The sequence below is a fragment of the Cajanus cajan genome, chromosome 11 (assembly GCF_000230855.2).
Source record: "Cajanus cajan strain Asha chromosome 11, NIPB_CcT2T_4, whole genome shotgun sequence".
In the NCBI taxonomy this organism is placed as follows: Eukaryota; Viridiplantae; Streptophyta; class Magnoliopsida; order Fabales; family Fabaceae; genus Cajanus; species Cajanus cajan.
In genome coordinates this window covers 46,076,373-46,101,068 of record NC_138527.1, presented here as the reverse complement: position 1 = coordinate 46,101,068, position 24,696 = coordinate 46,076,373, and the positions used below count along the sequence as shown (strand labels likewise).

At 37.4% G+C, this 24,696-nt stretch overlaps 1 protein-coding gene, 1 long non-coding RNA gene and 1 pseudogene across 2 annotated transcripts; 2 read left to right on the top strand and 1 right to left on the bottom strand.

The window, feature by feature from the left end:
• Positions 1–87: 87 nt before the first annotated feature.
• On the top strand, positions 88–8,073 carry LOC145953062 (scopoletin glucosyltransferase-like; annotated as a pseudogene).
• An 11,096-nt stretch (positions 8,074–19,169) lies between these two features.
• LOC109816484 (uncharacterized protein At4g06744) lies at positions 19,170–20,874 on the bottom strand. The gene has a single exon (XM_020381532.3). It carries the CDS (start codon positions 20,739–20,741, stop codon positions 19,431–19,433), a length of 1,311 nt encoding a protein of 436 aa, XP_020237121.3. The 5' UTR covers positions 20,742–20,874; the 3' UTR covers positions 19,170–19,430.
• A 338-nt stretch (positions 20,875–21,212) lies between these two features.
• Positions 21,213–24,506, top strand: LOC145953140 (uncharacterized). Its single transcript, XR_014430687.1, has 3 exons — positions 21,213–22,244; positions 22,710–22,766; positions 23,684–24,506. It is a non-coding gene; the product is annotated as an uncharacterized LOC145953140 (long non-coding RNA).
• The last annotated feature ends 190 nt before the right edge of the window (positions 24,507–24,696 follow it).

Genomic DNA, 24,696 nt, shown 5'->3' with positions numbered 1-24,696 from the left:
TATATATTAAATATTAAATATTAAATATTTAATATTTAATATATATATATTTAATATTTAATATTGAATATTTAATATATATATATTTAATATTTAATATTTTATAATTTTTTTAATTAAAATTTATATATTTATCTTTTAACTATAATAATTATAAATTTTTTAACTTAAGGGCAAAATAGTAATCTTATATAATTATTAATTAAAAAATTTATTTTTATCTATCACATCAATCAATTCACTCATAAACTTTCACATACTTTCTCTACACTTTCCACTCACTTTCCCTTAATTCAAACAACCTCACTTTCTACTCACTTTCCCTTCAAATCTCTCATTTTTCACTCCCTCTTTTCCATCCTCAAATCCAAACAAAGCCTAAGTGTAGTGTTATGCAGTTGTCCTTCAACAATCCTCCGTTTTCGCTATAGGATAAGTTTTCAGTAGCAAGTGCATTTTGAATAATTAACTTATTTAATAAGTTTTTATCACATAAACATTTGTCATAAATTTAGCAATCAACGTCTACTAATCCATTGCTAGCTTAGTGACACAATAATATGGAATTTACTAATTCAATGATAAAAAAAAAACTATCCTATTTGGTAGTTGTATTCGCTAGGAACAAGATATAAAAGATCAGGAAAAAATTCATTTAATGTGCATTTACATATTCTAACAGAGATTTGTTATTATTTTGAAAGTGAAACTTATTTTCAATACTTTGATTATTAAAAAATATAAAAGATAATATCACATTCCATTATGCATTGCCTTATTACTCTCATTGTGTGTTTAATAGAAAATAAGGAAATATGGTAGATAAAATTAAAGACACTGAATGAAAGTAAGTGAAAAATAAAATAAAAATATCATTTTTTATGCATAAAAAATATTAGTTTAAAATAATAAAAAATAATTCATTTGTATCGATTGCATATTAGAAATGAGTATTAGTTTGATCGATCACATATGTTTCTAACAATTTTAAATTGTCAACAAACATCAAAATCTGTCACCAAATGTCTTTCTTTTTTTTACATTTTTAACGAAAACCGTCACAAATGTTAAAAAAGTGACACTTTTAGTGTTTATTTTTGATCATTTATGCCTAGAAACAAAATTGTATTACACATTTTTATTTTTTTCTCCTTACATATATGTTTCTATTACCAAACACATTTTATTTTCACTCCTTTTTTTTCGGCTCTATTTTATCTCCATTTCATCTTTATCAAATAGATCATTAATTCCATTCTTACCATAATGTTACTTATCATCACAATTTTTCACTCTCATCGCCATTATTATTATTTTTAAATTAATGGGGTTTGTGTAATATAAATTAAAGGGGAAAATCCAAAGCAGAGTACTCATAAAAAAAACTAACAAAATGTTTAAAACAAAATCAGTTTACCTAAGAAAAGTCTTAAAAATGAAGTTACGTGTAAGAAGCGTAAAATAAAGGAGAAAGTGAACAACTTATTCTATATTTTATTATAAATTGATGCAAAGGATTACGTATTCTGCTAACATAGTGACGCATGGGAGTGCGTATTCTCCTATTAGATTTGTCCTCAACCATACAAATTCTCCATCAAGCAATTACATTAACCACAGACAATGTTTTCGGTGGACATAGAAAACAAATTGTTCTCATTGAGATAAATATTTATTTTGGAAGATGTGTGAGCTGTTTGACTGGGATATATTTTTAAGAAAATAAATTGTTTAGATTGAGACAGGTTGAAAAAAATGAAGTTTTTATATTAATCTTTATATATATATATATATATATATATATATATATATATATATATATATATTTATTGTGTAAAAAAATATTGACGAAGAATCTTGTAATAAAAGTCTTTTTTACTTGATTCTTATAATCGTAAGCGGTGATTGTAGTTGTAAATTGTAAAATAATTTCTGAAAAAGTCAGCGAGTAATTTAAATGTTTATTGTGTATAAAGTTAGTAGTTTATCAAGATGAAATACATATTTATAGATAAAAACATGTTATGGTTTTGATGATTTAAGTCCATTCAAATTTTTTTATTATTATGTATCGACGTGATTTCTATCATGATTATAGAAAGAAATAAAATTATATTGAGTACTTGAATCATGTCAAAATGTCCTAAAATCGAAAATCAACAAGATCTCAACTCCGAGAGCTATCTAGTACATTATGGAAATGACCATTTGTGTAAGAGAGTGATTATGTCGTCTCCAAAATGTGCCACGTTATGTGTTGGTTTAGTTTCTAAAAATATAACCATTGATACAATATCGACCGTCTCGGCCGTAGGCCGATTGGTATCACCGACTCGGCTTTAGGCCGATTGGTATCATCGACTATAAAGACTACACCTTAAGCCTTTTCGCATTATAGGCTCAAGGCTGGAAGGCAAGTGGACCGTCTCGGCTGTATGCCGATTGATATCGCCAATTCGGGCGTAGGCCGATTGGTATCGCCGACTCGGGCGTAGGCCGATTGGTATTTCGGACTATAAGGGCTACTATGCATGTGAGGTCAACTATAAACCCGTGCACTGCCCAGGCCGATTCACGACCTGATCTCCCCTCATTTGATCACCCGACTGTAACCTTGGCCGACTCACCCTCTTAGAGTCAATCGGCATATAACCAATTTGGGCCACATCAACCAGATACTGATCTCACTCACCCATAAAGGCCTACTCGGTCATTATCCGATTGGACACTCGGCAATGGAGAGGTCCCACCTTCACTCACCAAGTATTTCCAGATTGGAACAGCTAAAGAGATCCCTACATTCTCGGGGCCCATAAGGCCCGTGAACAAGAAATTATAAAACCCAAAAACCCTAGAGTTGAGGGGAGAGATTACACTTTTGAATGCTCTGACTTTGAGGCTTGACCTAGGAAGAATCCCTAGTCCATCCTTTAGCCGGAACATTTTGGCGCCCACCGTGGGGCTACGGTGAAACTTTTCCTACGCCTCAAGAAATACAAAAAACCTACACTCTACTATGGCGAGAGGCGGCACATCCAACCACGACCCACAACACCCTACCATGGAGGAGATGATGGCATTGATCAATGGCTTGAGAGAGGAGCACGATCCAGAGAGAAAGAGAAGGCCATTCAGCGAGAGAACGAGGAGATCAGACGATGAGCCGACGAGATGCAGGCCATGACAGCGGCTAATATGAGGACAGCGAAAGAAGATAGTATGACGGAAGTTCTGAGGGACTTTAGACCGTTTTCAGAGGCAATTGAATCTGAGGCCATCCTAAGAGATCATAGGATACCTCAGGTGGAACCGTTTGACGGGAAACAGGATCCTAGTCAACATCTAATGAACTTTCGTGCTCAAATGTTAATTTGTGGAGGAAACATGGGAGTCCGCTGCGAGGGTTTTATGCTAAAAAGGTTTTTAATGAGGTACCATCAAATAATAAAAATCATTATTTTCAAATTGATTGACTCGCAGGAAAACTCGTGATTGATCGGTAAAAATCCGACTGGGCGAGTATAAATAACTCGAAGACCAAAACTCGTGATTGATCGGTTCCATTCCGACTGAGCGAGTATAAATAAATCGAAGACAAACTCGTGATTGATCTGTACAAATCCGACTGGGCGAGTATAAATAACTCGGAGACAAACTCGTGATTGATCGGTAAAAATCCGACTGGGCGAGTATAAATAACTCGAAGACCAAAACTCGTGATCGATTGGTTCTAATCCGACTGGGCGAATATAAATAACTCGAAGACAAACTCGTGATTGATCGGTTCCAATCCGATTGGGCGAGTATAAATAACTCGAAGACCAAAACTCGTGATTGATCGGTTCCAATCCGACTGGGCGAGTATAAATAACTCGAAGACAAACTCGTGATTGATCGGTTCCATTCCGACTGGGCGAGTATAAATAACTCGATGACCAAAACTCGTGATTGATCGGTTCCATTCCGACTGGGCGAGTATAAATAACTCGAAGACCAAAACTCGTGATTGATCGGTTCCATTCCGACTGGGCGAGTATAAATAACTCGAAAACCAAAACTCGTGATTGATCGGTAAAAATCCGACTGAGCGAGTATAAATAACTCGAAGACCAAAACTTGTGATTGATCGGTAAAAATTCGACTGAGCGAGTATAAATAACTCAAAGACCAAAACTCGTGATTGATCGGTTCCATTCCGACTGGGCGAGTATAAATAACTCGAAGACCAAAACTCGTGATTGATCGGTAAAAATCTGACTAGGCGAGTATAAATAACTCGAAGACCAAAACTCGTGATTGATCGGTTCCATTCCGACTGGGCGAGTATAAATAACTCGAAGACCAAAACTCGTGATTGATCGGCTCCATTCTGACTTGGCGAGTATAAATAACTCGAAGACAGACAAAACTCGCGATTGATCGGTAAAATGCCGACTGGGCGGGTATAAATCTGGAGGGTCGGCTTGTCCCCATTCAACCCTTTCAATCGGTATATTGACGACAAAATATGAACTTGGTTACTCATACATAGTCAGATATCGGACGACCCTCTCATATGATTGATTTTTAAACTTAGATGATTTTCTTTACCTCGTTCAAGTTGGTATTTTGGCAACTAAATATGAAACTTGTTGCTTAATTCAGTCGAATTTTGGACGACTTCATTTAATTGATTTTAAGCTTGAATTTTTTCCCTTATCTTGTTTAAGTCGGAATTTGGATGATCAAAGGTGAATTTTTATTACCAAAATGAATCGGAAATTGGGCGCCTTCTACGTTATTGATTTTAACTTGGAATAGTGCATTTACGTCCTTGAGTCGAAGTCCTAGCAATCAAAGATGAATTTTCTCACCAAAACGAAATCGGGATTCGAGCGACTGTAAGTACGGGACTCGGCATTTGGCCGAGTTTACTTGGAAAACTAATAGAATTTTGAGTACGGAACTTGGTGTTTGACCGATTGTCTATGGAAAACTTAGTTTTTAAACTTAGAAACTTTTGTTTAAAAATCGGCATATGGCCAATTGTATTTTGGAAAACTACGTTTTAAAACTTGGAAGATTTTCATTGCGTCACCCGGAATTGTGGCGATCACTTTCTGTTTGAAAACCTCAAATGTTACAATATATTTTGGGGTCATTGGTCATTGCAATCGGAAATTAAATGATTATCTTTGGTTCAAAAATCCCCATTTTTAACTTAGAATTTTTCCTATTTGTCGTGTGCTCTCGGTATTTGGGCAACTGAACAACAGTTTTCGAAAACAATTAAGCTTGTAACTTAGAATTCTTCTCACTGGCCATTCGAGCTCGGTGTTTAGGCGACTAAATGGTCTTCAAAAAATCCTCAAGTTTCATAACTTAGAATTTTTCTCATGGATCAAGTGCACTCGGTATTATCTCTTTCTTTAAATCGGAATTAGGGCGATTTGATTGTCAAAACTTAAAGGTTTAACTTAGAAAATCTTTCATCCTTCACTAAGTTAATGTCTCGTCATTCTGATCGGTAAATAGATGATTGCTAAAACGAAAGGACATCTCTTGTCAAGTCTCGAGGGATCAAGAATCGAAGCGATAGACGCCCCAAGGACTACACCTTAAGCCTTTTCGCCTTATAGGCTCAAGGCTGGAAGGCAAGTGGACCGTCTCGGCCGTAGGCCGATTGGTATCACCGACTCGGCCTTAGGCCGATTGGTATCATCGACTATAAAGACTACACCTTAAGCCTTTTCGCATTATAGGCTCAAAGCTGGAAGGCAAGTGGACTGTCTCGGCTGTATGCCTATTGATATCGCCGACTCGGCCGTAGGCCGATTGGTATCGCCGACTCGGCCGTAGGCCGATTGGTATCGCCGACACGGCCGTAGGCCGATTGGTATCTCGGACTATAAGGGCTACTATGCATGTGAGGTCGACTATAAACCCGTGCACTACCCAGGCCGATTCACGACCTAATCTCCCCTCATTTGATCACCCGACTGTAACCTTGACCGACTCACCCTCTTAGAGTCAATTGCCATATAACCAATTTGGGCCACGTCAACCAGATACTGATCTCACTCACCCATAAAGGCCTACTCGGTCATTATCCGATTGGACACTCGGCAATGGAGAGGTCCCACCTTCACTCACCAAGTATTTCCAGATTGGAACGGCTAAAGAGATCCCTACATTCTCGGGGCCCATAAGGCCCGTGAACAAGAAACTATAAAACCCAAAAACCCTAAAATTGAGGGGGCATATTACACTTTTGAATGCTCTGACTTTAAGGCTTGACCTAGGAAGAATCCTTAGTCCATCCTTTAGCCGGAACACAATACCATGACAAAGACCGGCAATCTAAAACTGTTTATTCTAAATATGAAAAAACAAAGTATCGTTAATTGATTTTTATGAAAAAATAGAATATTCTAAAAGTGTCTGCAAAAACAACGTAGTGGTGAGTAAAAGGGAGGCGGGGTTTTGTGATTCAGGTCCGGAGCTTACAAAGTTTAACAATTTTAAAATAAAAAATAAATTTAATTTATTTTGTGTGGCGCCTAAGGACAAAGTGAGAAAGTGCTGGCCTGGCGTTGAGTATTATATTTTTGACCAAGAAGAAGAAGGTGGTTGAGTGGTTGTTGTATTATTTATGGTTAGAAAAGTTGAGAGGGGAAGAAGAAGAAGTGTAGGGGCATGAAGCATGATGGAAGGGAAAGTACACATAATGTTTTTGCCGTTCCTGGGTCAGGGGCACTTGATACCAATGTGTGAGATGGCGAGAGCGTTTAGTGGAAGAGGGGTGAGGGCAACAGTGGTGACGACTCCAGCGAACGTAGGTAGCATTCGGCGAAGCATAGGAGAAGAATCAGAGGTTGAAATCCAAAGCATGAAATTCCCTTATGCAGAGGTCGGGTTGCCCGAGGGATGCGAAAATATAGAGTCAGTCCCCTCCCAAGAATTGCTAATGCCCTTCTTCAAGGCAACAACCATGCTGCAAACCCCCTTCGAAAGCCTCATCCATCAACACCGTCCCCACTGCCTTATTGCCGGCGCTTTCTTCCCGTGGGCAGCTGACTCCGCCGCTAAGTTCAACATCCCAAGGTTTGTCTTTCACGGCACCTCTGTGTTCGCCCAGTGTGCTTCCGAGTGTATGCAGATTATTACAATCAGGTACTGGGCAGGAGGGCCTGGTACATAGGTCCACTCTCCCTCTGCAACCAAAACCAAGACAAAGCCAAGAGAGGGAAGCAAGCTTGTGTTGACGAAGGAGAGATCTTGAAGTGGTTGGACTCCAGGAAACCTAATTCGGTTGTATACGTTTGTTTTGGAAGCATAGCGAACTTCAGTGAAAGTCAGCTGAGAGAAATAGCAAAGGGACTTGAGGAGAAGCGACAAGGAGAAGGAGTGGCTTCCGGAGGGGTTTGAGAGAAGAACAGAAGGAAGGGGAGTGATTATATGGGGTTGGGCACCCCAAGTGTTAATTCTGGAGCATCCAGGTGTGGGAGCCTTTGTCACACACTGCGGATGGAATTCAACGCTGGAAGCAGTGTCAGCAGGGGTACCCATGGTCACTTGGCCCGTCGCTGCAGAACAATTTTACAATCACAAGTTTGTCACCCAGATACTTCAGATCGGGATTCCAGTTGGTGTTCAGAAAATGGTTAGAGTTGTGGGGGACAGCATAAGCAGTGAGGCACTTCACAAGGCACTCAATCGTATAATGGTAGGAGAAGAAGCAGAGGCTATCAGAAACAGAGCAAGCAAACTTGCGGAACTCGCTAGAGCGGCTGTCCAACCCAATGGATCATCTTACGCCCACTTCACTCACTTCATACAACACATTGCCTCTATACCATGCCCTCAGCCTCAAAATTAACATGCATGCTACCCTACAATAATTCCCTATTTTCTGCCAACATACTTCGCCTAATTATAAAACTACCTCCACTAAAACCAAATTATATGTTTCACCTTCTCTGCCTCTACTCTACTGTACTAAACGCATTATTATCTAAACCCGTTTGATTTGATTAATGATCAAAGTTGTATTCAATTCAACCATTTCCTAAAGCATGACTCCTTTGCAATATAGATGTTCGTGGTGCACACTATGATTTGATATTTTTTTAAATTATCTGAATCCAACAAAAAAAAATTAAGTGTGATTTAATTTGTTTAGGGTTAAATGGGTTATGAAATTCCAATTAAACCAAACCAATTTTTTATAATTTGGTTTGGTTAGATTTTTACAATTTAAAAATTTTATTATTTATAAATTAACTAAAAATATGTAATAATATTTTATTTGTTTAATACTACATGTAAAAAAATAAAACTATAAGAATACAAGTACTGAAATATTTTAGTCACTTAATATATTTAACATTAATTCTTATCTTATTATTTTCTAAAAATATTTCTTTAATATAATTTTAGTTATTATATTAATTTTTTTCTCATATATATATATATATATATATATAATTTTTCACTTAAAAATTATTTTCAAATGTTATAAATAAATTATAATTTTTCACTCTAAAATCCAATTTAATAACTTATAATTTTATAAAATACCATTCAAATATTATAATATATATTTGGAAAGAAAAATACCTTCTAGTAACTTACAATTTTACAAAAAATACGAATATTTTTTTTAATAAGTTATTTCTGGCTCAACCCTAAAATCTTTGACTTGCCTCTTCAATCAATTATATAAATATTTTTTTAACAACAAACATCTTTAGACTTAATAACCAAGTATTTTTTTTTAAAAAAAAATTCTTTAAACTCAACAACCAAGTATTCTTTTACATTTAAACCTTTGTAGACTCAAAATAAGTATTTTTTTACAAACAAGTCTCTCGAAGTTCAATCTTATAGCATTGATTATAAAAGTTACTCAAATATTGTGTTTGTCTCACTTAGATATTATACAACCATTTATAGAGAAATGAATATATACAAGAAAGAATATACTTTTTAGATAGTGTTTCTGTACAAATGTATATGTATCAATTACAATTAATGTCCCTCTTGTAAAATTGTCTCTTGCGTAAATTGTCTCTATTCTTTCTTGAGTTTTAAATCTCCTTATATAGTAGCCTTAAGAAGATGATCGCTATAACACTTAAGTCCAACTCACAAATTTGTTTTGTTTGTCTTCAGTATCTTCCCTTGTGGTGTCAGGTAACCATTTGACACATTTAATGCAAACATTACGTACAATTCAATAAATAGTACTTCTTATTTGATCAAGGAGATTATTTATCAAATTTTCATACTAAATGGAGCTTATAAAAGCAATATCAACGCATAGTAACTATAGTAATGACTTTATCTATTTTCCTTTGTGATTTTAGGGATTTGGTTTTGATGGAAAACATGATTATTCTCTTTAAATTTATAAGTTTTGAGGCGGTCTTTTGATTCAATCTGTTATAGAATGAAACATTTAAAGTGAACTTTGTCATTAGTCTCAATAAATGATAAATATTTAATGTATATGAGATATTTTGTCTGATTACTTGTGTTATTATGGAAGAAAGTACACTAGTCTGCATTTTTTTAACATATGTATAAGTACTTTTGTAATTATTTTCCAATGAAAATAAAAAATTTACTTCAATAACATTTTAATGAAATATTTTATTAGATATATATATATTATTAAAGTTAAACTCCATTTCAATTTGCAGTACAACACTTAAGACATTATTATACCCTCACGTAAGTTTTATCATTTTCTATTACGTACTGTTGAAAGCTTTATATAAAGTACACCAAAACACCACATTTTCCTTATCAAAATGAGAACCATTAACATGTAGGATTTTGATTTGATGCATTCGATCTCAAAAATGCATTTGAGATAATCTAGTTGTTTGTTTAAAGCTAGGACGTGTATTATGTCCGTTTTTTTGTTATACTTAGTTATTATGTTTTCTTGGGTTGTTAGAATTATGAAATTTTATAAGAATTCTATTATGTTATTAGGTAACTTATTTTGGTACCCAATCATGATTATTAATATTTAAATTTCATGTGCAGTATGAGTCCTTAGTTCAAAAAATAGAAAACTATTCTAAGTAAAAAAATCAAGCCAAATACAAATTTTTTTTTATATAAAAACTCTTCAGATAACACATCTCAGTTACATGTTGGGATAATTCACTTATCTACTAACTTATAGCATAAAATACGTAGAATTTAAATCAAATAATATACCATATAATATTCTAAATAATTAATATTTTTTCTTTCCCACTAATATGCTGAAACATTTGTCATAAATCTCTTTGTGCTTCATTGCTTGAGGTTGAGGGGTTGTTGGGTCACTCACAAAGACATTAGCGAGTCAAAATACACCTTTTGAATATTTTGGTGTTGAATAACTACCAAGTTATTTTTAGCATGTTTTTATACCAAAATAGATACTTAATCATAGTAATTAGTGATTTGATTTGATTTGCGATACGAGTCTTTAATTAGAAAAATAATAAGTTATTCTAAGTATAGAAATTAAGTCATTTACAAAAATTAATTTTATACAAAAACTTCTTAAATTCTCAGCTACATGTCGGGACAGTTTAGATCCTATCTTTTTTGTTCTGGCAACTTTATGTTTTTACTTTTTGTGTTTTTTTAAATTAAATCTATCCGTAATCTATTTCAATATTGGTAAGGAATTATATATACCTCAATCTTCCCAAACATCCGCTTTATATATATATATATATATATATATATATATATATATATATATATATATATATATATATATATATATATATATATATATATATATTGTTCTTACCGGAAATCTGCTGTAGATATGATCCTCCGAGTAAGATTGGTGAGCCTCCTTCGCTGGTACACTTGATGCTCCAAGATGGGGGTGGTACCTGCAAAAGAGACTCCGATGCTAAAGTTAGTGTTTGTGGGAGTAATAGTCTCGTATAAATAATGCACGTACCTTAGTATGAATTAGGGTTTTACTGGGCCTTGGGCCCGAGATCAGTTATGACCTATTTGGGTGACGAGCTGACGTCACAAAGCGCGTGTCCGAGGTCGTCTTGCGCTGTGATACCGAGCTAGGAGCTCGGCTTCGTAGTACGGATAGTATACTAGCCCCCCGAGCTTCGAAGATCGTAGGTCAAGGAGTTAAGACCGAGCTCGTCAGGGAACAGTGACCTTTCGCGTATACCTGCCTATCATGATGCCATGTGTCATGGCCGAGCTGAAAAGTTCGGCAATAATGAGTTTACTGCTTGGTTAGGCTGGTAAACCTTTGACCGAGTCAGCAGATTGGTGAGGGACAAGTCAGCAACTCGACTGGCCAGTACACTTGCCCCCCAAGCACCGAGTGATGTAAGAGCAAAGGGGCTTTTGAGGAGCTCCCAAATTTGTTGTTTGAAGGTTCAAATTTGACCTTGTGATCTTCAAGGTTCGACCTCGACATCGGTTAAGAAAATGTGATCTCAAGGTTCGGACTCGACCTCGGTATATCAAGGTTCGAACTCGACCTCGGTTAAGAAAATGTGATCTCAAGGTTCGGACTCGACCTCTGGCGCATCAAAATTCGAACTCGACCTCGGTTAAGAAAATGTAGTCTCAAGGTTCAGACTCGACCTTGGCATATCAAGGTTCGAACTCGACCTTGGTTAAGAAAATGTAGTCTCAAGGTTCGGACTCGACCTTGGCATATCAAGGTTCGAACTCGACCTTGGTTAAGAAAATGTGATCTCAAGGTTTGAACTCGACCTTGGCATATCAAGGTTCGGACTCGACCTTGGCATATCAAGGTTCGAACTCGACCTTAGTTAAGAAAATGTGATCTTAAGGTTCGGACTCGACCTTGGCATATCAAGGTTTGAACTCGACCTCGGTTAAGAAAATGTGATCTCAAGGTTCGGACTCGACCTTGGCATATCAAGATTCGAACTCGACCTTGGTTAAGAAAATGTAGTCTCAAGGTTCGGACTCGACCTTGGCATATCAAGGTTCGAACTTGACCTCGGTTAAGAAAATGTGATCTCAAGGTTCGGACTCGACCTTGGCATATCAAGATTCGAACTCGACCTTGGTTAAGAAAATGTAGTCCCAAGGTTCGGACTCGACCTTGGCATATCAAGGTTCGAACTCGACCTTGGTTAAGAAAATGTAGTCTCAAGGTTCGGACTCGACCTTGGCATATCAAGGTTCGAACTCGACCTCGGTTAAGAAAATGTGATCTCAAGGTTCGAACTCGACCTTGGCATATCAAGGTTCGAACTCGACCTTGGTTAAGAAAATGTGATCTCAAGGTTCGGACTCGACCTTGGCATATCAAGGTTCGAACTCGACCTCGGTTAAGAAAATGTGATCTCAAGGTTCGGACTCGACCTTGGCATATCAAGGTTCGAACTCGACCTTGGTTAAAAAAATGTAATCTCAAGGTTCGGACTCGACCTTGGCATATCAAGGTTCGAACTCGACATCGGTTAAGAAAATGTGATCTCAAGGTTCGGACTCGACCTTGGCAAATCAAGGTTCGAACTCGACCTTGGTTAAGAAAATGTAGTCTCAGGGTTCGGACTCGACCTTGGCATATCAAGGTTCAAACTCGACCTCGGTTAAGAAAATGTGATCTCAAGGTTCAGACTCGACCTTGGCATATCAAAATTCAAACTCGACCTCGGTTAAGAAAATGTAGTCTCAAGGTTCGGACTCGACCTTGACATATCAAGGTTCGAACTCGACCTTGGTTAAGAAAATGTGATCTCAAGGTTCGAACTCGACCTTGGCATATCAAGGTTCGAACTCGACCTTGGTTAAGAAAATGTGTTCTCAAGGTTCGGACTCGACCTTGGCATATCAAGGTTCGAACTCGACCTTGGTTAAGAAAATGTAGTCTCAAGGTTCGGACTCGACCTTGGCATATCAAGGTTCGAACTCGACCTTGGTTAAGAAAATGTAGTCTCAAGGTTCGGACTCGACCTTGACATATAAAGGTTCGAACTCGACCTTGGTTAAGAAAATGTGATCTCAAGGTTCGAACTCGACCTTGGCATATCAAGGTTCGAACTCGACCTTGGTTAAGAAAATGTGTTCTCAAGGTTCGGACTCGACCTTGGCATATCAAGGTTCGAACTTGACCTTGGTTAAGAAAATGTGATCTCAAGGTTCGAACTCGACCTTGGCATATCAAGGTTCGAACTCGACCTTAGTTAAGAAAATGTGTTCTCAAGGTTCGGACTCGACCTTGGCAAGTCGTCATGGTTAATGTGCCAATACCAAAAATGTATGGGAATGGAGTTGCTTTATTGATTTATTTCTGAGGTGTGCCTCGTTAAAACCTTCCTTGGCCAAAACCCCTTTTCTTTAGTGAGAAAAAAGGCTGAGGAGGAAAAAAGAGTACTGAATTTACAAGTTAAGAGAAATAAAATTTGAGGTGGGTGGAATTCCAGGTTCCAAATTTTCCTTTGGAGGGGTCTGTTCTTGCATCTCTCACCCCACCAAACAAGGTCGCCAACTTTAAATGTTTGTGGCTTGACCTTGGTCTTGCTTTCCTTATGGTTTGTTGCGAACCTGGTCACGAAAAGCAGAGTGCTCTTCCATCTGAATGTACCCTGCAGCTCGGGCACGGAGTTCGTCCATATCAAGAGGAGATCGTAGACACAGACTGTCCACGAAAGGTCCAAGCTTGAGCGCCATGAGCATGGCGTGTAGGGCGACCTCGGGGTTCAATTTTCGAATCTTGACCGAGATACTGGCAAAGCGTTCCATGAACGCCCTTAGTGATTCGTCGTCGCCCTGTCTGAGACTAGCCAAGGCGGCTGATGTGACATGGTGAGGTCGACTCGTGGCATACTGCACCGTGAATCGCCTTACCAGAGTGTCGAAGTTGTCTATTGACTCCACCGGCAGTTGAGTGTACCAGTTGAGCGCTGCCCCCTTGAGCGAGGTCGGGAAAACCCTACACAGAATAGCATCTTTATTAGTGTATAGGTTTACCTGTGTAATGTACAGATCGACGTGCTCGTCTGGGTCTGTCGTGCCGTCGTAACGGTCGAGGTGGAGAGGCTTCCACCCCTGAGGGAGTGGTGTCTCCATGATGTCGTCCACAAAGGGATGACGGCGGAAGGTTGCTTGACCCCCTGTGACATGAGTTGAGGCTTTGCTGACTTCATGGACCGATTTGTTCGTCGGAACATGAGACCGATGCGTGGCAGGTCGTGGAGTCGGTGCCCTAGTCGCAGTTCGGGGCTGAGAGACCGAGTGCCCTTCTTCCTCGTGGAGGTTGCTCGCCTCAGGAGGATGATCAGAGGGGCGCCGAGGGAGCTGGGCGCGAATCCGCTCGTTTTCAGCGCGTAGCGCCGCTAGATCTGCTTCATTGGCGGCCCGCATCGCAGCTAGGTCAGTTTCGTGCTGGGCACGCATGTTTCGCAGATCGGCGTCGTTTTGCTGCCGCATCTGTTCGACCTGGTCGATCAGTCTCCTCAATGTGGCTTCGTTGTCCATGGTAGTTGAGTGGTTTGCGTCGTCTGTTACGCGTCTGCTATGGCTTCTGGTGAATACCATAAGCGTGGCCGATAAGAGCTGTCTTGATCGGCCCCACGGTGGGCGCCAAATGTTCTTACTGGAAATCTGCTGTAGAGATGATCCTCTGAGTAAGATTGGTGAGCCTCCTTCGCTGGTACGCTTGATGCTCCAAGATGGGGGTGGTACCTGCAAAAGAGACTCCGATGCTAAAGTTAGTGTTTGTGGAGTATTAGTCTCGTATAAATAATGCACGTACCTTAGTATGAATTAGGGTTTTACTGGGCCTTGGGTCCGAGATCAGTTATGACCTATTTGGGTGACGAGCTGAAGTCACATAGCGCGTGTCCGAGGTCGTCTTGTGCTGTGATACCGAGCTGGGAGCTCGGCTTCGCAGTACAGATAGTACATATATATATATATATATATATATATTTAATTATATATGGATTTGGGAGAAGTTTTGGTTGTGTTTTAGTTTTCTTTTTAATCTCATTGATTCCCTCATCTATCTCAAATATTTAAATATCGGCAAATTAGCGAATTATAATTGTATTCTACCGCGGTACCGAATTAATCTCTAGTTAGTAATTGCACAATTAATTAAGGAATTATAATTGTGTTTTAATTTTATTGTGTTGTAGCTATCCTAAATTTGTCTTAAGCATTCACGATATGGGGACATATCATAATTTCATTTCATTTTATTTTTTATACTTTGACTGAAAATTATCAAACATATTTGTGAAATTAACTTTTTGATCGGATATTGTAGTGATTATATAAAATCTCCCTACACTACAAAAAAATATGTATTTAACTGGGTTTTTTAACGAGGGTTATGCTAACCTTCGAGAACATAAGTAATTAACTGGGGTTTCAATAACTCTCGTTAAGTATTATTAAGTTACAGGGGTTAAAATTTAAAATCGTTGGTATATTTTAATAATATATTATTTTTAAATTTTTTTTTTTATTTTTGTAATGATAATTATTTTTTTTTTCATTTCCCTCTCACTTATCTTTTGGTTTCCCTCTCTCACCAAACCCTAAGCCCCCTCCTTCATTCCGCTTCGCAATCGCGAACCCCAACCCCCTTCTTCCTCCGCCACATCACCCAAACCCTCCCCTCCTTCTCTCCCTCCGACTCCCTCGCCTTCCTCCACCTCTTTCGTTCATACTCGGCGCAATGCAACTCACGGAAAGCGAAGGAATCGAACCCGGCGTGCAAAGTGGAGGTGAAGCGCGGAAGGGAAGAGCGTCCGCCGCAGATAACGGTGACCTTTGAGCAAGTCTTCGACGCCACCTCCACGCCCGCTCAGAGCATAAGAAGCCTCATTCTGGAAAAGGGTCAATACCTCGAGACCGAGCAGATGTTCCGCGAAGCAGGCGAATCCTGGCCCGTTATCATCCCCAACCAAGAGCTTTCCCAGACCGCACCCCCCACCAAAGTGCGTTTCCAATTTATACTTTTATTTCTGTTGCACATTCATAAATTAACTAACACATTCTCACTGTTGTTTCATTCATTTCTCTTTTGTGCAAAGTTTTACAATTTCTGTGAAATTTGGCTTATAGCTATAACAGTTTTATTGAGTTCATAACTATACATGATTTGCTTAATAATGTGTACCCCTGAATTGATGAAATTTGAAACTATAATCTTGTCATTGAAAGGGCTTACAAAAAGCTTGCACTTGATGCTCTGGTGATTCAACAAGGGCGTTTAGCTGAACAGAAGAGTAAGGGTTTTCAGGTTTTATTTATTTCTTTGTTGCAAGATTTATGGATTATTTAATATGGTATAATGCTTTTATGTAGGGTGAGCATAAAATCGAGACCCGAACCGAACCTGAAAAACCCGATAAAAAATATTACTTTTGGGTGGGTTCGGGCGGGTTTTACGGGTAAATCGGGTTAAAATTTTGATTTTATACGGGTTATATTGGGCGGGTTCGGTTTTAAATTTTTAAACCCGCTAAAAACCGAACCCAACCGAAAATGAGATAAGTTTATATTTTTATTATTTTTGTATAACTAAACAACAATGGTCCAAACTCAAAAGTCTTTATTTCAAGTATAATATAGCCATCAATTTGTAACTTTTTTTTTCTTTTTCTCATAACCTAGATATTTCTTTTGTCTTCTCCTTCCTCATTCAATTTCTCATTACACTAGTCTACTTTTAGATTTTTCTTTTGTTTCTTTCTTTATCTTTCTTTTCCATCTTCCTATCTCCATTTTGAGTACAACTTGTGTGACAGTGGTTTCTTATAGATTTTGTAATCTAACTTTAGATTTCTTTTGCATGTAACAATTATGAATTTTGTTATCTTTTATTTTTGCTTCTTTAGTTTGTAAATGTTTTATTTACGAATCTACTTACATCATCTATTGTTACCTTCATTCTATTTTTGTACACTGTTTTAAAAATATTTTTTTACCGTTTTAAGCTTCACCTTCGTTAAAATAACTTGGTCCACAGAAAATCTAAAAGCCGATTGTACCCACCCGCCCAAATCCGAATCCGTTGCAACCAGAACCGCCTCAAACCGAAAGCTCAATCGGTCGGATATGGGTCACATTTTTCCAAAGTCGATTTACAACGGGTTGAACATTTTTCACCCGAACCCGACCAAACCCGCCCGTTGCTCACCCCTACTTTTATGTATGCAGCTGTTAATAAAGAGTGAAGGAAGCAAGGCTTGGAAGCAGGGATTGGGGTTCTGTGATACTCCATCCATCTTCGTGGTCCTCATCCAATGATTCGACCTATCTTCAACCTTGGTATTGGAATGCTGGGCTTGTCATGAAATCTGATAGTACAGTAGATCAGCTCAAAAGGTATCCAGCATTAAGTCAATCGCCAGTGGAAGGTAGTGACAATTATACAAGCATGGAATTTTAAGTTAAGCCTGTTTTAAATTCTGGAAAATACTGTTAATTGCCAAACTTTGTGAGAGTGGAATGTGAAAGTGTTTTGCATTATTAGTCCCAATTCTATGCCCAACTATTCATGATCATATAGTAAAGACAGAGATACAAAGTTATGTAATCAATGCCAGGCAATTGGCATAGTCCAAACCGTGTCAGTAATTAAACAATCAACATGATTCCCCAAGATTACCAAATAAAGGAAAACAAAAGAAGAAATCGAGTAGCTATACATTGCCACAACAAGAGGCATAAGTTCTAGGAAAATTTAGCAGGCTTGACAGCGGATAACAAAGTCTAGATTTGAGTGAAGAAGAAAGTGTTTGAGGTGTAATTCCAAGATAATCCAACAATGCTTTTCTAGTCAAATGCAATGGAATTTGCCCAACACCATACGTATTGTGCCGAGCTAGCATGCTTTTTGGCTAATGTATGGTCTTTTTCCAAGTCTGTTTTTTCTAAAGTTGTCGGGGTGCAGTGCAGGATCACGTCGTGCATTGTTGGTTTTGTTGAAGTGTTACTTTATTATCTTGTTGTATCTTTTGATCGGTGTGTCAAGCCTTGGTACTACTTGTGATTTGGCTTTGTTCTCACCATTAATTGGTCATAAATTTTGGCTTTTACAAAAGAAACTCTATCATTTGATAAGAACTAAAGGATGATCAACCACGCAACTACTTAAGACAAGGGGATTAAAAACTTATTATCTTCACGTGATAACGTTAGACATAATTATTTATTTATTCTGGATGGTATATATTTTAATGAAATATATATATGCCAATGACAGTGTGCCTTTTGTCTCTATCCCTTCATAACGTGCAAACCAAAAGCATGAACATGAAGTAAGCTTACATAAGTTGCAGATTTTAGAGGCAGAAAAAGTACACTATTGAGAATTCCTTTGGAAATTTGTGTTAGATATGAGATGAGGTAATTGGCAACTGTTGTGTCTCCATTTCAATGTTAGGTTTTAACTCCTTTAAATTGTTGTTTTAGCTTCTTTGGATCTCAAAAAAATAGAATATTGAATGGTACCTACTTGTATAAATCATTTATCATTAACTAATTAGATGTTATTCATTAAAATAAAGATTAGTTTTATGTCCCATTCTATAATTCTTGCTTTCTATCAATGGTAAGATTTGCATGCAATTACAATTTTTACTTCTTCTACTGTTAGATTAATTTATTATTATTTTGGTTAAAATTGAAGTGATACTAAATTTACTTGAAAATATAATTTACTAGTTTTTTTAATCTCTGCATTATATATTAAATAAATATTTTTCGAATTTAAAATTATATTATAATTAAAATTTATAATAATTAAATAACGTTAAACATATATAAATCATATTTAGTCTTATAATAAATATATTTTAATGATTATGTATAGTAATTTTCAATTGATAATTTATTTAAAGATAAAAATAAAAGAATGAAAATTTAAGATGGAAGAGATAGAAGATTTTTAATTATATACATAATTTAGAAGATAATATGAGTGTAATGCAGTTAAAAAGAAGATAAGAGATTTAAAAGAAAGAACAGTTGGGATCGATCTCTCCATTCTTATAATTTTGTGTGCATAAAGATGACCGTATCTAATTGTTTAAAGTTGCAAATTTCCTTTATATTATCATGAAACATATATATTAGAAAGAGAAAATGTGTTCATTTCCTATATAGGATATCTCCAGTCCACTCCTATCATAGGTAGTATAATATGCAGCGAGAACCAAATTATTCCACTTTAATTAGTTTGAAAATTACATCCATTTCCAGTACAAATTAAACAAACAAACTGCTTATTCATTAATACATGAGAAAACACGTGCAGATAAATAGACGTAATAATAATAACATGCATATAGTACAATTAATCCGTAAATATGACGTAGGTAGAATAATTTATATGTATATATTATATATAGTACAGTTGATCCATCCACATGATGCAGTTGTAGTACGTAGGTGGGATGGGGTAGCTAGCGATGGGGAATGAGAGAGTTGTAAGTGATTGGAGGCGGAGGAGAGGGGGTGGTGGTGTAGATCTGCGGGTAGTATCCTTTACAAGGGACGTAATGGAGATACTTGGGATTTGGGCAGGGCTTGAGCTGGGAGAAAAAATGAGTGCATTCTCCGTGAGGCCTTTGATTTGGAAGGCCGAGGATGCAGTTGTAGCTGACGTCAAGAACATTGTTCTTGATGAGGGTCCTGCATGCAGGACCAACCTGGGTGAAATAGTTGTAGGATAAGGAGAAGTTGCCTTTGTTGCGGAGGCCCGGAAGCTGACACACCATCTCGGGAACTTCTCCGTAAAACTGGTTCTGCTCCAGGTTAAGGTACCGGATGCTTTCCAAGCACCCAAAGGAGTGAGGGATGGGACCCGTTAACAAGTTTATGCTCACGTCGAAGACGGTGGCCTTCTTGAGGTACCCGATTTGATAGGGCAAGCAGCCCTCAAAGTGGTTGCCCAAGAAGAGCACTTCGGTGAGGGTTTTGGAAGCTTGGCCAATGCTTGAGGGGATTGGACCCGTGAGTTGGTTGTTGGCAAAAGTGAGGTACCTGGCTGGTGTGGACCCAAAGTTATCGGGGAGAATGCCATTGAATTTATTGTTGTTGATGAATAGGACATCCAGGAAAGGAAGCTGAAAGACTTGTGCTGGGATTGGGCCGCAGAGATGGTTGAACCTGAGGTCAAGGAACACCAGCTGCTTGGACTCCACCACTTCCTTGGGAAACTCACCTTCCAGCTTGTTGTTACTAAGGTCTAACTCGAAGAAATACTTGTACTTGGTGATGTCAGTTGGGATGGCACCGGTGAAGCCGTTGGAGTTGACGTGGAAGAATGTGAGCTCTGGTATGGCACCCAAGATGCCCGAGAGCCTCAGCGCTGTACCGTTTTTCCCAGACAGCCCAGCTCCATTCAGGTCTATTCCCGCAACTGCTCTCTCCTTTGCCTTTGGATATGTGCCACATCGCACCCCCTTGTACTTACAAATCTCCCTACCCTTCCAGTTACTCGTATATCCACTTGGGTCTTCGATCCCAACTCTGAATTTTCGAAGCACTTTGCCAGCTCTCCTCAGCCGTGTCACTGGTGGGGGCGGTGGACACATTACTGGGGGAGGAGGGGGTGGCGGACACATTGCTGGGGGCCAATAACCGTAGCCGTAACCATTGCCAGCCACCCTTTGCAACCACTGAAGCAATAAACCATTTAATAACAATAATAAAGCGCACATGTACGTGCTGTCCATATTTCTCTCTCCAGACAGCCTGTTCAAAGAGACCATGCCTAAGTTGTTAGTCCTCTCCTCTCTATATATATAAACCTACAAGGAGGAGAAAAGTCAAGTGCATGTGCATCTACCAAAGTTTTTTAAGTGGGAAGCTCTTGTGCTTTCCTTTAATTCTGTGGGGAGCATTTTCTTCTTCTCCACGTACCTCTCTCTCACTCCACTCCTTTACTTTTTTTGGTAGGGTTTAATAATTACCAGCTCTCACCTCCCAATTACCCACGGAAATTAAAGTAAAGATATTTGCTCTACCACTAACCATTTTATACGTCACATTTACGGGGAATGCTCGGTGCCCTCTTATTTGAAGGGGTTTTGGTGCCCCTCAGTACAAAAGTTGGGTTTTTAGGGGCAATAAGGTAAATTGATAAATTTTATCAATTTACCTTATTGCCCCTAAAAATCCAACTTTTGTACTGAGGGGCACCAAAACCCCTTCAAATAAGAGGGCACCGGAGCAACAGCCCACATTTACTCTAACTCCTATTCTCTCGCTTTTAATATACCCTATTTCTATATTTATCTCTTTTTTCACCCAGCGTCAAATAGGTTTCTAAAAATTATTTTTGTTGCTGTACCCCGTGAATTAAATTATGGCTGTGCTCACAATTTCCAATTGGAAGTTGGTTCTCCGATCGCAACGTCGGCAGGTGAGGTAAAACAATTTTATTTGTCCAAATTAATAATTATAATGATTAATTCAACATTTTTCAAACGGAAAGCGGATCTATACTTTGTGGAACTTGTCATTTCAGCATTAATGCCATAAAATATTTCAGTTCAAGAGGGTAGGGGGAAACTGACAAAATAAAAGATTTCTGCGCGCGGCATCTATAAAAGTAAAACTATTTATCGTTGGGCGAAATGAATATTGGTGAATTTTGATACAAAACTTAATAATGAACAATATGCAAGATCGAAAAAAGAAAGGATTTAGGCTTTTTGACCCAATAAATAAAAATAAATAAAAAATATACGAAATAAATAAAAATAATAATTTATCAAAATAGGTGATTTTGGACAGCGTGGAACAGAAAATGCAAGGGGGTGAGACGTTTTTCAGAAAAAGCCTCCTCCATGCGCCTTGTATGGCTGATGTGGTACCTGCACACGTGAAAAAAGAAAGAGCAGGGGGCAAGCATTTTTTAGAAGGAGCCTCCCCCTAAGGCGCCATCTTTTACAAATGTTACACGTGGCAGTTTGTGAAGAAAGAGCAAGGGGGCCGGGGAGGCGTTTTTTAGAAAGAGCCTTCCCCCCAGGCGCCTTCTGTTGACGTGGTGACGCGTGGCTCGTGGAGAAAGAAAGAGCAAGGGGGGGAGGCGCCATCTATTCATCATTTGACACGTGGCATAGCTTCCCCCATTTTCTGTTTAAATGTGAGTCCGAGAGTAGAGGCTCAGATATGTTTTTTTTATAGAAAATGCTTGTACTCCCGGCACTCTCAGAAAACTCTTCTACCACTTATTGCCCCACAAAATTATTTTTGCACGTTGTTATCAGGTATGATTTGTACTTTATTTATTTAAATTTAGAAATAAATATTTAAATTTAGGACTGATTCATTAATGGTTTCTGGGTGTGGAACGGCCCGTTCTGAAAACAGAACAGGTCGTTCTGATTGAACAATTTGGTTGCTATTTTGGATGTGGAATGGGACGTTCTGAAAGTAGAACGGGCCGTTCTGGGGTCGTTCTGGTTGTTTGGTTTATTAAAAAATGGAAGGGATCAGAACGACCCGTTTTGCTTTCAGAACGGGCCGTTTCAGAACCCAATTTAAAACACGTTTTGTGCAATGAGAACGACCCGTTCTCGTTTCAGAACGGGCCGTTCTGATTGCTGTCATGAAGGGTTTCAATTGAAAATTTTGAATTATTATGAGGGATTAAATTAGGCATTTATAAAATTTATAAGTAATTAGTTGTTTGAGTTTAATATTTATTTTGTTTGTTTGTTTAATTATATCAGGATGTCTACACAGATGACTACAATATTTCTATCTTAAGTTGAAGAGAAACTTCAAAGGTTATTCTTTCTCAACTGTCTGAACATAAAACACACACACACACACTTATATTTATAGGCACATGGAGCCTAACTAAAATAATAAAATAATATGAAGTGCATAATTTAACCATTTTTTTTTCATTACAGAATTACAAAACAACAACAACAAATACATATTATTAACTAAAGTGCATAATTTTACCAATATTTAATAATAATATTCTCCAAATTTAAATTTCACAATCCATATAAAAAATTACATTACAACCATCCTAATTAGAAATAAACATAAAACTAAATTACAAATATTTTTTCTCATTAAATCAAATATCCTTCGGAATAACCTGCAAAAAATGTAACATACATTTGTTAAACAATATTAGTTACAAAATAAATTATATTTGACTAACATTACTCACCCGTTGTACATTATTTTTAGTTATATTAAGGAAGTAAGGACCACGAAAACGCTTGGGGGCAAATACGATAACCTGAAGAAAAAAAAACAAATTCAATTCAACACATAAATAACATATAATTTAATATTATACAACAAATATTACCTGTTTCAGAATTAACACACACCCCACAACAATTTCTTCCCCATATTGTTGGTGTTGCTTAACTTTGTAATGTAAGCTTGCACCAATCGTTGCAGTTGGGTCCTGAAATAAATATTTACAATTAATTACAAAACAATTTCTTTTAATGTATAAAAAATTCACTAACCATACCTTTAAATTAATAGTATAATTTCCCTTTCTAGTTGGGATCATAGACTCCACAAAAGCAACAACTGTTAGGACTTTTTCTAAATTGTGGTTGATATTAATCAATGTTGTCACTTCAGGTAGATCTATTGTAAAAAAAAAATAACATTATTTGCATCATTAAATTTACACACATGAAACTAAATATGCTAAACAAACCTCTAGATTTGACATAATGAACAACAGCGCCACGGGTTAGAGTTGAACACCAACATCGCAGGTCCGTTAAGATCAGACAAAAACTGTTGTGTTGGCAAGGGATTTTCAGATTCCCTGTTCCTCATTGTAACTTGGACCAAACCAGCTGGTCCAGAAATAAGATGGCCAATGTCACATGTACTAGATGTCTCTTCGTCATTATCATCCCCAAGTTTTGGTGTAGGGGGTGACAACAAAGACAATGACTTCTGTTCTCTAGCTTCTTCAGCCTGTTTAGCTGCCATAACACTTCTCATTATTGACAACAATTGCTCATATGTCAATACTTCATTTGATGGAACAATGTTTTCTTCTTCGTCACTATCATGTACATAATCTATTCCTCTACGAGACATTCCTGATAAAATATAAATCAAAATAAATATTCCATTAATATTGTTTCAAGTTCTAAAATTTAAAATATTCAGTATAATATCATAATTTTTAACATTGCAATAAATACATATATTCAATTATAAAAATCAAATTATATAACTTTTTCAATTAAAAAAAAATTAATTGGGGCACTGGAACGGCCCGTTCTAATTTCAGAACGGGCTGTTCTCATTGCAACAGTGGTGTCTTATCTATGGATCTAGAACGGGTCGTTTTGAAATCAGAACGGCCCGTTCTCAGAGAGCTCATAAGATGTTCATTTTAGTTTCAGAACAGCCCGTTCTCCTTTTAGAACAGGCCGTTCCAGAGCAAAAAATAACAAATCTTCAGTACTATAAGAACGGGCCGTTCTCCTTTTAGAACGTCCCGTTTTTACTGTACATAACCCTCCTTACTTTACCATCCGGAACGGCCCGTTCTGAATACGTACATTTTCAGAACGGCCCGTTCCACGTTTAAAACTTACGTATTAACCATTCTATTTAAAAAAAAATTAAATTATTACATCACTCTATTTTATCTTTGAATCATCATACAATATATTATAAAAATTAAAATTTAAAATTACAAAAATTAAAATATAT

What these genes read in the sequence shown, in the direction of transcription:
- LOC109816484 (XM_020381532.3), bottom strand. Translation starts at nt 20,741, where the DNA reads ATGGTCTCTTTGAACAGGCTGTCTGGAGAGAGAAATATGGACAGCACG.